Genomic DNA, 16,581 nt, shown 5'->3' on the forward strand with positions numbered 1-16,581 from the left:
CTATTGTATATCTGCATGGCAGTCTCCCTGCTTCCTCCTATATTTGTCCATATCATTTTCTGAACAAAATGGGATATGCAACAAAATAAATAATACATTGTCATCTATTTTGAAAGACTAAACCATATTCAAGCCTATTTCCACATTGCATCAAAGTTATAGTTGCTGGGAATGTCAGGAAAATATTGATTATATTCAGAAAGACATTAATTACTAACAGAGTTTCCCAAATTTTTCTTTAAATTTCTAAGTCATTTCAGGCCCCTAAATTCATATAAGACATGTAGAATTTTCACACTGTTTTTTTCAAAGATTCTTCATATGACATACTTTTCTAACGCTTTTATCACAGTCAAGGTCTTCTAAACTGGGTTAAAGTATCACTTTTAAGATAGTAGACCCAAATCTATGCACTGTATTCCAATGACGTCTTCTCAATAAAGATCTGCATAAAAATTCCATATCATTATTGAATCCTTCTGAGACTGTTTTAGATCTATTGCCTCATTGCTACATTCAGATAGTATATGTATTAGAAAATAATAGATGTTACTCAAAATCTCTCCCATATGATACTTTTCAAAGTGTACTGTCTAACACATATCTTTAGTTCCTGTCTTGTTAGCTTAAGGTCTTTGTGCTAGCTGTTCAAAATCTCCTTAAATCTTAATCCAATACATTAGCTATATTAGCTTGGCTTCCAAGTGTTCTATAATCTTCTGTCTTCATCCAAAGACAGACAGTTAGAATTAAGAACAAAACTTGGGTACACATTATTAGAGATTGTCCTTTATTTGACATTGATAATTAGCTCTTCTCATCCACAGATTTTACATCCTGCTATGGTTTCCTTTTATTCAATTTATATTAATTTTTTATCCAGTTTAAAGTAGTTATGCAAGACTTTCTGTAATACTTGTTTTATTTTTAAAACATTATATTTCAAGTTTAGAGATTTGTTTTCTTCTTGTCACCTAATATTTCAGTTTCAGCAAGACAAAGTTTGTTCTCATATGTATATGTATATTTATGTGTGTGTGTATACATACATATATGTATGTACATACATATATGTACACACATATATATATATCTTCTTATCTCTTTCATTTTATTTCAAAGTTTTCTTGTTCAAGTTCAGTGAGCCTACTGCCAAGTACATTTTTTGCAGTTCCAGGGAGATACACAATATCCCTTGTCAAGAGTTCATTATTCTGCTGTGCTAAGCCTTTCTGGGTAGGAAGCTCTTTGTTTCCTGAATCCTCTTTTCTTTTCAAAAGTCAAACCTTCAGCTGGAAAAGCGAAAGAATATCGTCATGTCTCCATGTGCGAGAGCTTTCTATTTGAGAACTTAAAATGCACTAGAAACATATTCAGGCTTTCTTCTTGTTTCTCATCATGTTTCTGATTGCATTTCCAAAAATTATCTTGAAAAAGAACACGTTTCCAGATTAAGAATGTAAAGTGGCCACGAGGCTAGAGCCATGAAAGAGAGTCCCCATCTACCCCTGCATGTTATCATGTCATTCCACACATTATGATATTTACTGAGACCAGGGACCAGTGTCTTACATCTCTTCTTCAGAGGACCAGCAGTAAGATTCTCAAACGTGTTTGTGCCTATGAGCCCACGTTCAAACCTTTTCCTTAGGCTAAGGAATTGTACATATATGCAAGTTTATATTAATCATGAAGCAACATCCTACACCTGATAGGTGTGCTTACTCAAAGGTCAGGTTTCCAGGAGAGTACCTGTGATGGCTATACTCTTAAAAACACATGTGATGCAGTTTCTCCTCTTTTTTTTCCATCATTCTGAAACCTGCTTCAGAGTAGGCAATCGACACACTTTTCTTTAAATTTCTCTTCTTCCAGGTGAGAAAATATTTTAAATAACTTATTAGATTATTTATTTATGTTCTATAACAAATCTTCAACAACTTATACATATATATGTGCATATATATGTGTATATAATTTTAATTTACGTATATAATGTGTATTATTCATGTTTTATTACCTGCGTTATATTGAATATTTGAAATATTCATTATCTTTCTATTGCATTAGTTTGGCAATGTACAACCAAGAGAATATAGCTGTAGGGTATTGTATCATGACTATCATAAACATACTCATAATTTTAAAAATTCCAATTTTCAGAATAAGAGAAATTGATAGGAAAAAAAGAATCCCTAAAAGTAATTGTCTAATGATTTACTGACTTTTTAGTGAAAAGTAATTAACTCAGATGTGTAGTCACAGGTTGGATGATCAGGGAAGCAGGCTCTGGATTGGAGTTAGGGGGCAGGATATTTATTGGAGTGTGCTCTCATGATCGACATCTGTGGACCACAATGGAAGTGGAAGAAAGAAAGGTAGAGTGAGCAATTAAGCTGCCATGCAATTTGAATGTGTCCATGGCTGACCCCATGGGAAAGCTCTGGAACTAAACTTGCCCTTCAGTATTTTCTGCATTCAGCAGAAATGGCTTGACATTTATAACCTTGCAGCAATAAGTCATTGGCTATGTGTTGCTCCAGAAAAGTGTAACCTTGGGCCAGGTCGCAATCTACAGTTCAAGCAACAAGTCACTTCATGCAGAGGTTCTGAGCAGCACATCCAAGTGTGCACCAAAAGGGTCCTTTAGCTAACAGTCACGGAAGGGGGACTAACAATGCTAAGATAAACATTTCCTATGTGCACCTGAGGCATCAATACCAATTGGAAGTGAACTGGTGGAGTAGAGGCAGTATGACATCCTGGTATTGAGCAGGGTTCTAGAATGTATTTGGGTTATAGCTTGATTATTCACTAGCTCTGTGATTTGAGGCAATTTATCCTCTGGGACTGAGGTTATTTATTTTAAAATTATTATTCCTAATAAAAATGATTTTCCCTAAAATGTAAGGAATTTAACATCCTCTCCCTTATAGGGTTGTGTGGACTGATCAAAATACCTCATGCAATTATTTACTATAGTACATAGTATTTTTAAAGCACATAAAAAATGAAATTAACTATTTTATTCATTATTAACTTACCCTTGGTGTGCCCACTATAACAAGAGTGCTTCAAATCACAAGTTTAAAATAGTTTATCAATTGATCTGGTGTCTCCATAAATACATTACCTGTACCAATGATTCTTAAACATTTTTGTACATTAACCTCACCCAAAGTTCACTAAAAATATAGCTGTCTATTTCTACCACTTATATTAAGAGTCACCAGGTTTGTGGTAGGAACCACTGGCTCACCCCGAAGTCTGGTATCCATGTATCCTTTTCAATCCTTTGGCTATTATGCCCATGCCCCAAATGCTTACCGCTTCCTTCCTCCTCTGTCATCCACTATTTCCCCTCCCCTTCAGTCCAGGCCTTATTAACTTTTCACATATGTTTCTCCATTTGAGAATGAGTTTTAGTCCCTGGTTAATAATCTCCCCTTCACGTTCCTTTATCCATTTCATAAACGGAAAAGAAATCGCACATGCCCATTTTATCCATTAAAGGAACTGTGAATCTTTAATGGCGGCTTTACTAAGTCCATGTTGTTCTGCTTATGTCTGTCATAGATAACACAGCCAGCATTCTGACAAGGCGGAGGAGATTTAGTCGAACTATTCAGGATGTGTATTACCTCCCCATTATGATCTCTGACGGTGGAATCCCCTCTCTCAGCAGCAGCAGTACCCTCACCATCAGGGTTTGTGCGTGCGAGAGAGACGGGCGCGTGCGGACCTGCCGTGCAGAAGCCCTCCTGTCCTCGGCTGGCTTGAGTACAGGAGCCTTAATCGCTATTCTACTCTGTGTTGTCATTCTCCTAGGTAAGTCATTCTAAATTTTAATGTGTGATGACGATTCTGAGTGTACCCTACAATGGCGCGTTAGAAAAGAGAGCAAAAGAGACAGAGAGAGAGAGAGAGAGAGAGAGAGAGAGAGAGAGAGAGAGAGAGAGAGGGAGAGAGAGTCATTTTGACAAAACTTTGGAATTAGTAGTGCTTTACGTGATAACAAGACATGACTGTTTCCTTTAATTAACTTTCTCAATACCATAGTTAATCTGGAAATAATTTGGTTCAAATGTGATGAAAGAGTTGAAATATTAAAAGAAGGGATACAATAGGAGAAATCTTTTTGGAAAGGACCTATTTTAGAAAGAATTGATATTAAATATTCTAAATTTCCTATTGAAAGGGCATTTACAATTTATTTCAAAGAACATAGGTGACATTACTCTGCAAATGAATCTAACCACCAAATAAAAGGAATAAATTTCTTGTAGAATTTCTATCAGTCTAAAATGAGTTTATCATCAATCTTAGCTGAAGTTTAAAGGATTAAATATAAAATAATTTTTTCCTCAGATATATCAAATTTTATTAAATTAAAACTAATACATTTTTTAGATTATTTTTTGCATTACATTTTATTTTAATAGAAAATAAAGTACTTTCTCTAATTTTATGTTATCTTTTTAATAGTTGGAATCTTATCACAACTGCATTTGAAACTAATATTACTATAATCTCTTTAGAATTGCTATACAAAACAAGAAAGGAAATCCAGATTTTTTTATAGGAAAGGCAGATGTAAATAATCTTTTGCTTTATAGTTTAAAATGGGTACATATATATATTTTCCAGTGTGTCCTCTCCCTCTAGTTTTCTCTTAGGAGCCTTATCTTTTGTTCTTTTCTTGCTACTGTGCATACATAAGGAAAACAAACAAACTATGTACTTTGAGACACAGATATTTTTGCAAGGAATATCCTTTGTTTTGTTCCTGGGTTAGAAGACAAATTACCCGTACAGAGGAGTGGAGATCAAGGCGGAATAAGATTGAGTAGAAAGGATGTTTAGGCAGGATTGAGGCAGGTTGGGGTAAAATGGCAAAAATAGTGGGCTTTGTTCTAGGAGTTTGAGGAGAAGTTGAAAGTAGGTGCGTCCCATCATAAAATTTGCATGTTGAACAAAGATGATTATGAATGAAGTGGAGAACAGATCTCATGCTGGTAAAGAGAGCAGGTAGGCAAACTGACTAGAAATATGACACATTTGTCTCACTCAGATATAGCATAATTTGGACCAGTATACTTAAAATGGAGCTGAAGAAAGATTGATAGTACCAAGATGTCTTAGGTGAAATCAAAAGTGATCTTGGGTAATAGGCTGCAAATCACAGTGTGGAAATATTTACCAAAATCTTTACTGAATGCTTATTGGAAGTACCTGAGATTCCATGTGAAAACTGCAGTGTTAATTATTTCAGGTCAGTGAAGAATTACTTAATGTTTATGACATGGTGTCTTTTCTTGGAACAAGTTTCCAAGGGCTAAAAGTAAAGTAGCCAAAAATAAAAAAAAAAAAAAAGTGATCTTGGATAAACTGGATTTGAGACTGAGTTAGAACAGTATCAAAGAAGACTTTTCATCTCTTGCTGAATATGGGCCCTGATCTTCCCTGGGTTGGGGGACACCAGAAATGCATTTTGTTGATGTTACCACAGCAAGAGTCTATAAAGAGAGAGAGGATAGACTAGGACTGAGCTGTGATAAACTCCAGTGTGATCTTTAAATCAAGAAGGATGCGGTAGCATAGAGCAAAGGAAAAATCACAGAACAAGGAACAAAATTAGTAAGGTATAATATCCTGAAACAAAGAAAGTAAGTGCATCAAGGAGGACAGAGCATTCAACAGTGTTCAAAGCTGCCCAAAAGTTAAATAAATTGAGTAGCAAAAAGTATCAATTGCACTTAGCAACTTGGAGTGTGGAGGTTTCATTCACCATAACAAAAACTATTTCACTGCAGTACAGTCTTTTGCAGAAGTGTGGTAGAGATGGTATCTGGGAAAATCAGGCTTTCTTGATTTTATTAATTTATATATTGATTATTTATATATATTTTAACTGCTATTTTCTTTAGAAATTAACAAATTACCTTTTATGTCTTTGAAACTGAAAATCAAAATATCACAAACCAAAAAGGAAAACAAAACAAGAACAAAACCCCGAAGAATAAACAACTATAAATATTGAACCCTCTAGGGTTCCTAACTGAAACTGAAAAGAATAGAACTCAGTGACCTTTCATAAGTCAATTTTACTTCCATTAAAACAAAAACAAACACTCTGACGTTACTATAAGTTCCTCCAGAGGCCTTATTCTGAAAGATATTTCAACTGGTGGAGGCATGTTACCTTTGGCTTTTGTTTTCATTTATCATCATAAAATTATTTTTGCATACTAACATTAAAAATCTTTAAAATTGAAAGATGTCAATATAAGGTACATTCAGGTGTACTATATAAAATAACATTTTATTATTTCATGAAACAATACATCCCTTTAATTGACTTTATGAAAATGTTTTCCCTTTGGGGTAAATAAGAGAACATTTCTATATTTTATGCTGTACCTCAAGGCTAATGAAACAAAGTTTCTATTTGATATGTTTGCTCTTTCAATTTTTATTGAAACTCAAATGTGTCTTTACAGTTTTATCCAAAGGTTGCAGAATTTCTTAAGCTTAGATTTAAACAATCACTATTTATAATGTAATTTATATTTTTCATGGCATTTTAAGGGTTTATATCGTTATTCAGAAAATATCTGACCCACAGACTTGGATGGAGTCATCTGCAGTTTTGAAATATTGTTGGTTAATGTGTGAGCTCATAGGTTTCAAGGAAACTATCAACAACATCAGAGGTAGCAATACTTTTAGAACTTGTAATTCTGAAATAGCATTCAACCTCAACAGCTAAATAAATCATGAAGTTAAGTTAATCTTTTAATACTGAAAAATGTTTTACTTAGTAGCTGTTTGTGAACATGACTGTGATTGTGGAAACTCAGCCCCAGTTTTGCCACTAATTAACTGTGTGATCTCAGGACCCATGAAGTCTCTTTCTTCTATTTCTGAATCTATGAAAATAAAGTTTCAACTAGAATGAACTTAGAGTCATCTGCAAACTTCTGTGGTGCTTATTTATGTTTTATTATAGGTTAAATATGATTCAACATTTTACAGTTTGGTCAGACTCCATCTATGTATATATTGATTACCAGAAGATGGGGTGCTTGAAAACCAAAGGCCCTAACTTTAAATGGTAAATGTAAACCTTGTGAGTTGAGTTATGTTTTGTCAGGATTACCTTTTCAGATCCATTTCAAGGAATGGATAGAAAAGAATTTAGAGTGAGCCATCATGATGCAATCAGTTTGGTGCCAGAGGAGGGGATTGTCAGAGTCCTCTTTCCCTCCCAGGGATCTGACATTTCTTTCCCAACCCACCCTATTACTTGTCAGAGGGACCGGAACTGTTGGTAGAGTGAACCAGTGCAAGAGATGATTGAATCAGGATCTGCATCAGACCTCTGGAAGGCTACCTTTGTAGTCCATGCATCACATATGATCTGCTGACCTAGATGAATCTACCACATAGTTTGCTCCTATTCTTGGATGTAAATTTCATCATAAATGGGGATCAAGGTGGGTGTGGTGGGAGGAGAGTGAGGAACTAGGAGAGGAGGTGGAATTGATGAGAAGATAACTGCCAACCTGCTTGCCATGAAAGCTATTTTTAATGACCTTGTGGGCTCCCCTGAGTTTGAAAAATTGTTTCAATGAGAAGTGTCATTACCAATTATGGCTACAGAAGCTAATCAGAATCATCTCCCTGACTTGGGCCACCTCATTCTACCAAGTTTAGTACTCACATATGATGGTATGAAAAAAGAATCAAGTGATATTTAGGGGTAAACAAATCTGCTATGAAAAGTAGTTTGGGGGAGTATGTTAGGAGTCAGTACATAATGTACTCAAATGCAAGTTGTATGTCAGTTTCAGTTATGAAAACTCAAAGCCCCTTAGTACTCTAAGCACTGGAATGATAATATAAGTAAGTAAATATAATATAGGAGAAAACAAAGAGAAAACTGTTTCCACAAATTTGAATTCCTTTATGAATAGAATAAATTACTGACACAATAAATTCATTATAATTTTCTTATATAAAAAGAAGCACTTGGGTTTAAAATCCTGGCCAGACTTAAAGAGAAGAAAAACACATATACTAACCAAGAATAAAATATTCATTAGAATAAAGACATCTCAAAAATACTACAATTAATTCATTTTATTCCAGACTATGTAATCAAACTTGAAAATACCAGAAATCATTTATAATATAATTTTGAACAAAAGACAAGCTCTGTACCCCTCTCTCTCTCTCTCTCTCTTTTTTTTTTAATAACACCATGGCTCTATCATATTATATTTTCCCAGATGAACCACTGAAAGAAGTACTACCCTGTTATACATGTATGGTTTGATATACTGTGGGAGACTCATTTGAATATGCTTATTTGCCTGCCAGTTCGTAAATAGGGATTTAATTCTCAAATTTATATGTATGATTATTATCTTCATTTATTCTCTTCAAATAAATTTGGCCTTGGGATTTTGGGGGAAACATTTAATTTGTTTTTCAAACTTTAAAATTATTCTCAAGCAAAATTAGGTGTTTGGTATTATTAGGAGCAGTAAGTTGATTTTTAAAAATATTTAAAAATTATTTTCCTAGTGAGACTATTACTATTTCCTAGTGAGACTATTACTATGAAGATTCACTTAACCCAGTGCCACATTATCACTCTCACAGAGATTATTCTTTTGTTCATCCACATAAGAATTGTTTACAGAGTATCTGCTGTGTGCCATTCGCTCCAGAAACCTCTACTGAACAAACATGATTGTAAAGAAATTCATTAGGAGTGTACCTTCTCATTCATGCTTCCACATTCTTCTCTGAATTGATTTGAATTTGCCTTTGACTAAAGGGACCATATGTCTGTATTTGTCCTGATGTCCTGATGTAATTATAAACAAAATCCCCTTCCACCCTTAAAAAGTGTCCCAGATTGTACGGCTATTTATACATTGATCTTTATAATAAATAGTTATGTAACAAATCTAGGAATCATTTGTCACTGACAAGTAACTCTCTTTGTCTAGAAAAAGAGAAAGATGTAAAACTCTAAATTCAAACTTACCTAGTATCTATATTTTGAATCAACACATATATATCAGGAACATTTTCTTAAATTCGGGGAAATAAACAAATAAAAGCTATCATAATAATAAACCCAGCATAATCCACTATGTTTCATTAGTCAAATATGATACTGATATTGGTGAAGGATATAAATTACCTCCATACTTCGATAATAGTATTGAGCACATTCTTCCTGTTATACATGCACATAAAGTCCCTTGGCATTAACTACCAACCATTTCAACATAAGGAAAATAATTTATTGACAAAAGTAAGAAATTTTACTATAATAAATTAGGCAGTCTGTAGAAATAGATGTTTTGATCTAGAACAGCCTCCTCAGTTAATCATAAAGATGAGCAGAAGTATATAGTGGATGATAAATATAAACCTCTGGGTAGAATGGAGTGTATTATTTGAGGATACTGCTTGGGCCACTGAATTAGAAAGCTGTAGGCTGGATTTACACTAAAATAAACAGTGAGGTATTAAATGCATATTGATGGCATTCAGTGAAATGTTTCTTTGTTGTTGTTTGTTTGTTTCTTTTTCCCAAAAAGAAAGTATAAGCAACGTGAATGGGAAACTACTGTATTCTGTAGCAGAGCATTTATGAAGCAGAGCCACATGCAGCATCAGCATTTCATTTTCTGCTTTTTCTGTAATCACTCCCTTTCCAACACAGTGACTCACTAATTCCCCATGTCTACTATAATCTCCCTATTGCATTTCCCCATTATTTAGGCAGTATCCTCTTATTCCATACTTTTCCAGATGATTCCCTGACCCTCCCTAAAGATGTTTTGTCTCTTTTTTCTTTATTTCCACAGGTTCCCACTTGCCTCTTGTATGCAAAATTAGCTTCTTCCCAGTACACTGTGACCACCTCTTTCCACATATGGTAGATTTCCCTCTCATAATTATCCTTTCCACTTCTGGCTTGAATATCTATTCCTCTTTCTCTCTACATTTTCAAGTCTTAAAATCACATATACACTATGATATCTAGTTCAAATACAGGCAAAGCTTATCTGTATTGTTTATGGGTATACATAAAAAGGGGTTAAACTATAAAGAGAAGCAAGGAAACAATAAAAGAAAAAGAAGTTATTTTTTAGAGGGGAAGGGTAAAAGGGTGGATTCGAAAGTGTCAGGTATGTTCTTTATCAGAGAACAGGTAACCCGGTGTTCGCTTGCTTTCTGACCATTTGTTAAAGCTTACACATAATCAGTATTTCCAGGTAAAATACAGTTTACAGACATAAATAAATAGACAAAATACAGTATAGAAATGTGAGTTTTGTATAAAACATATATATCTGTAGGAGTTTCTGTGTGTGTGTATGTATACACATACACCTACAGATATATTACATGGGACACACTTAAGCTATATATATGTATAAGCTATAATATACTTTTGAGATGTATATATATACACACTTATGCTATAATATGTATAGCATAAATATGTCCTATACATAATATTGGGACAAATATCTAATATATATACTTAATGTGTTCATAAAATATTTGCACATTGCATGAGACATACTTAATTGTATATTACACACATATATGTATGTGTATACATACACATATTATATATAGTATGTAATATGTACGAATACATATATTATACATGTATTTTTGTTGTGTTTCATCTCATATTATACATATATAATACATATATTTTTTCTGTTGTTATTCATATCAAATTTACATTTAATTAAGTGTCCTGCATTATTTGCTAAATCTAACAACCCTACATTCCATTTGAATATACCTCTCTGATTATTATATTATAAGGAATGTTTTAAATACTAGTGAACCTTATAATTGTTATCATAAAGCCTAAATTATCAGCTAACCAAGAAGCAAACAGTCTGTAGAGATGAAGTAAAGGGTATTGGGCCTAATGACATAAAGTAGAAATATCTTTCTATTTAGTAATGGTTTAATACCATCAAATAGAGTAATCTGAAACTATTGAAAAACCACCAACGCAAAATACCCAAGACCTATTTCTATTCATTTATTCAACGGCTACAACATTATTGATAATAAGAACCTATTCACTGCTTTTGGCTAAGTTGCCCTAAGACACACGGCCAACAGGTCACTCAGTTCCTTTTTCTATATTTTTAAAATAATGAAGTTTAATATGGTAATGGAAACATCATCATCTTTGGTGTGAAAAGTCATAAACTACAGCCCAAGGTTTTCCACCTGCCATTTGTGTGGTCTTACAGTTACATGGTATTTACTCATGTAATCTCTCCTGAGTCTCAGTTTCCTCATTTTAAAAATGAGGAAATCCCCAGCTCTGCTTTGAGGATTAAGTTAAAAAGTTATGTAAAGAGCATTGTGTAAACAAAAAAATTCCTATGAAACCTAAATTATGTACAAATAAAATAACATATTGGGGGCTTCCCTGGTGGAACAGTGGTTGAGAGTCTGCCTGCTAATGCAGGGGACATGGGTTCGAGCCCTGGTCTGGAAGGATCCCACATGCCACGGAGCAACTAGGCCCGTGAGCCACAACTAATGAGCGTGCACTTCTGGAGCCTGTGCTCCGCAACAAGAGAGGCCTCGATAATGAGAGGTCCGTGCACCGCGATGAAGAATGGTCCCCGTTTGCCACAACTAGGGAGAGCCCTTGCACAGAAACGAAGACCCAACACAGCAAAAATAAATAAATTAATTAAAAAAAATAACATCTTTTGCAGCTTGATAGATAAGTGCGATAATTAATGCCTGATAATATTATTCTAAAGGATAATGAACAAACAAGGTGTACCATGTAAAATATTCCTGCTTTGATTTTCTACAAAGCATCAAAAGGAAAGAGTTAATTATAGGGTCTCCTTCTTCCTATTTTACAAAAACTTAAAATATCCTGCCTTTAGTGTACTCCTTAGAAGGATAAGTATCTATAGATTGACTCCCACACAGAATTATTTTTCCAGTCAAAATTTCATATTGCTTTTCCATCATCTGTTTCCCTGACTGAACGATTAGACTTCATCACTGGTCACGAATCCTGAAGCCATAGCCTGGCAAATGAGAATATCACAGAGTTCTCCAGAAGATCAGCGATTCCCAATGTTTTGTAGAGATAGATAGTCATTTTCTACATTCTTCAAGATGTTAAAATCTCTTGTGGTGGTATTCACAGAGTGCAGAGATCAGGGCTGTGTTACAACGTAAGCCTAAATGGAATGTAGCTGATGATAGTGGCTGGGAATTGCTGATGTCCAATCTCCAAGAATGTCCTTCTTCTTTTTCTAACCCTTCATCCTCTTTCCATTTTTCCTTAGCAATTGTAGTACTTTTCATCACCCTGAGACGCAGCAAAAAAGAGCCCCTGATCATTTCAGAGGAGGACGTGCGGGAGAACGTGGTCACCTATGATGACGAGGGGGGCGGCGAGGAAGACACCGAGGCCTTTGACATCACAGCCTTGAGGAATCCGTCTGCTGCCGAGGAGCTCAAGCACCGGAGAGATATCAGACCGGAAATGAAACTCACCCCCAGGCACCAGACGTTTTCCACCCTGGAAAGTATAGATGTTCAGGAGTTTATTAAGCAAAGACTGGCTGAAGCCGACCTAGACCCCAGCGTCCCGCCTTATGACTCTCTGCAGACTTACGCCTATGAGGGTCAGAGATCAGAAGCTGGGTCCATCAGCTCGCTGGATTCAGCAACCACACAATCAGACCAGGATTATCAGTACCTTGGAGACTGGGGACCCGAGTTTAAAAAGTTAGCTGAACTCTATGGAGAAATAGAATCTGAAAGAACAACTTAGGGGGTCAATTCTTGCAACCTTCTAGAATTCGCTTCCTGAGCAAGTGGAGATATAACCTCAGCAATGGCAAGGAAGAAGCTTGGAAACAGTACTAGGAACTAAGCAAGCAGAGCACAGCTACTGTAGAAACAAGTGCCCTTTTCATGATCGAAACTGGGTTATTTAATCGGAAGAAAGTCAAATTAAAAAAAAAAAATACAGAGAAAAAGCTATTGTTCCTTGTGTATATTTTCAATTGCTCAATAAAGTCTGTGTACTGTTTAATGAAGAATTCCTGAATTAAGCCAAACAATGATATTTGTTTCAATATTTTGTGATTTCTTTTCAAAAGGAAAACTGAACAAAAAGTTTCCAAATCACTTATGACTGATTTCTAGGGGTGGTACACTGTAAAACGAAACTGGTGAAGTTAGTCACAACCTCTTTTTCCACTATTTCTGGTGGACTCTTGAGACCCACACCCTGTTTTTGTGACACATCTCATTAGCTTTGTCTCGTGTTGAAATGACACGAGATATTTCCAATATACCAGGCCACTCTGTCATGGACTTGTATGTATCATTTTCCTTTGCCCTCCCCACTTCTTTTCTCCATATGAAATTGATGGAGCATGGGGATTTGCTGCTTGCACTATGATGTATGCAACTTCTGTGCACCAGTTGTGCACTGCTCTGAATCACGGAGACTACTGTCTCTGTCCTGCCTGTCCCCCTTTATTTTAACAGGAGAACCCCCTTTTTTAAGTGGATAGAATGAATGTTTTAAGATATACTCAGATCATCTATGTCAGGGAAAGATTTAATTTAAAAAAATACAAAAAAACCTACAAACCTTATCCTGTACAAAACATTGAGGAAATCTATACTTTTTTCCCCCCATTTGTTTTAGTGCATTTACGTCAGCAATTCTGATTATTCCTGTACCTAAAATTGGTTGTCAAATATTTGATGATTGGTTTATACTTGTCTAATTTGCTTATTTTTAACATGGCAGTCATTTAAAAAAAAATGAACCTCATATGATAACTATGTAGTCTGAAAAGACTATCCTCCAACTTACATAAACTTCGTAAACTTATGATTGACTTGTCTTTATTCCTCACAGAAGCTCAGACTTTCCCCATCTCACTGATTGATTAGCCCTTCATGTTTGAGACCCACAGAAAATGTGTAGTGCTTGGAGCAAAAAAATAGGAGGTTCCCACTTATTATTCTCAGACACGTCTCTTAAAGTCAGAGTCCCAAACTACAAAATAGAGATGGCAAAGATTTCCCTGCTTAACTTACAGGGTTATGTGAAGATCAATAATCATCTGTAAAAATGTTTTGCCAACTGCAAAGTGTTCTGTTATGTAAAGGCTGGCAGACACTATCATTTTCTAATTCCATTAGTTCATAATTATAGAGTTACATATATTTTGAATAAAATACTATATTACCATGGGATAATTTCATGAAACCTTCAACAGTGAATTAACTGCTAACTGGAAATATAACGTGAAAGTTTAATTCTTTTGACATTTTCCCAAATAGGCTAATTTTTTTTTCAGAATTTCTTGGGATTTTCCCCCTAAATTGCTTAGATAACAGTTTTCTGTTGTTGATATTGGTCGTGAAATAAAAATTCATAGCATAATGATCCTAGTCTCCAAAAATGACCACATTTATGTATTTTAGATTAATTGTAATTTTGAAACCCTCAATTAAGATTTATTTTAAGGGGAAGTTTTGCCTTTGCTCTTTAAATATATTGTAGAGTCTTCAAAAGTTATATGCCATTTTCTGTCTGATTCTACTGATGTGCAAAATTTTGAATTTTGCCTCTGTTCACAACTGCCCTGTGCTATTATTTTTCAATTTTGAGGTATGGGAAGTAAGTAAATTTAATTTGAATATTTCTCAATTTGTGTTTGAAGCCTGAGGAATAAAATGTAATTTAAGTTTTTAACAACATTTTAGCTTTCCAGATGCTGCTTTATCATTTTTTATATCATAATAGTATGCAGTCCAGTATAAAGCTAAATCAAAAGAGACAGGGGCTTTGGGGAACAACCTCTAGAGACCCATACTCTGATTATGCAAATGCTGGGCTACATTCACCCTGACAGAAGGATCCACATTTGAAGAATGACTGTGGATGCTGGTGCTTTGACTTTCTTATGCAAAGAGGACCAGGAAAACCAGGTTTTGGATGTCCCGTAGGTTTTTCGATTTAGATTTTTGATAAACTATTCACAGCTTTTGTTTTGTTTTGTTTTAATATTCATCTGGCAACTTCACAAGTAAAGGCTTGAAAGAGGAGAATAAATGTACAAACCACTTAAACATAAAAGCCAAGGTCCTCTGCATGGTTTTGAGTATGGAAACATTTCCCTGATTTTGTGGAAAAAACACCCCAGATCCATCTGATTTTAATTACACATTTTAATGATAATGGATTGCTTCTAAGCCCCTGATATTAAATCTCATATAGAAGCAAAATGGAGCTTCTGTAGTATTGAAATAATATGTTCCTATATTGATTTATTTGAGAATTTTGTTAAGGAAAGCATTCCAAATATTATTTTTATATAAATTCTGAAATGAGGCAATTATATCATTATTATAAGTATGGACTGGGTCTCATATTTTTTAATGTGCTACTTTGGGTCAAAAAACCAATAATGATATATAAATGTTCTGCCAATGGACTGAAGTCATTTAACATTCAATAACTTGCTTTAAAAACTTCAGTTTATCAGTGTGAAAAGCTAATTCTCAAAGAGTTTAGTGGGTAAAGAGTTTGCACATACTCTGAACCCTCTCTAGCCACAGATAATCAGCTATGGAATATGTGATTCCATATGGATTCCACTATGGAATCGCTAATGTGTCTCAGCACATTTTGTAAGCCTTGGTTGATATTTACAGAAAAAATATAACTTTGAAATCAATTTACTTATTTCCAAGAGAAGAATTTTCCACAGACGGACCTTATACAATGTGGTAGCTGCTAAATTAGAGGAAATACAAACAGTTATAACTTTTTTACCCAATGGCTTTCTTAATAGAATTTATAAATTCCAAATAACCTTTGTGCAGACGTAGGTCTTGCAGAAATTACTAAAGACCTATCATCATAAATTCTTTCTATGATAAATCTGTACATACACAGATTTGAAGGGGAAATTGAAGAGGAAATTATCCCTAAGATAAGGCTCTATGCAAAGTTATGACTTTCCCATAACCAGGTATAAGAAGGAAAATATTCTGAGAAATGGCATTCATGTAACCACACACCCATACACACACATACACACACATATGTCTTCTTGAAGAATATTTAGAGAGTAAAAAAATATTCAAAATAGTGACTTAGATATTGATATGATCCAAATATGTGATGCATACAAAATTTAAGTACCCAGCATATGGAAGATTCGGCAAGAAATTAACGAACATTCTTTTTGGCTTTTATTTTGTGTCTAGCCTCAGCCTAACTTTCAGTGCTGTCCATGATTGAAGCTGGTTTCACAGAGCAGAAAAAAATATTAATAATAAATCAAAATTTTAGAAACGATGATTTAATGAACTCAATGTGGCTATTAAATACTAAAAAGTGATTTGACTTAGATTCTTAGTGTACTGCAATGTAGTCAGAAGTCTGGGTCAAAGAAGGACAATGTACTAAGTACACCATTTCCAGCAATGTTGAAACCTTACATAAACGAT

At 34.6% G+C, this 16,581-nt stretch overlaps 1 protein-coding gene across 1 annotated transcript in view; it reads left to right on the plus strand.

Moving 5' to 3' along the window:
- CDH18 (cadherin 18) overlaps positions 1 to 14,811 on the plus strand; it is a 259,628-nt gene extending 244,817 nt beyond the window's left edge. Inside the window, exons 9-10 of the mRNA XM_060007203.2 lie at positions 3,577 to 3,828; positions 12,381 to 14,811. Of these exons, the coding sequence (XP_059863186.2) occupies positions 3,577 to 3,828; positions 12,381 to 12,871 (743 nt within the window). The 3' untranslated portion in view covers positions 12,872 to 14,811. The remainder of the gene's footprint in view (positions 1 to 3,576; positions 3,829 to 12,380) is intronic.
- Positions 14,812 to 16,581: the final 1,770 nt, after the last annotated feature.

The sequence above is a fragment of the Delphinus delphis genome, chromosome 3, assembly GCF_949987515.2.
Source record: "Delphinus delphis chromosome 3, mDelDel1.2, whole genome shotgun sequence".
Lineage (NCBI taxonomy): Eukaryota > Metazoa > Chordata > Mammalia > Artiodactyla > Delphinidae > Delphinus > Delphinus delphis.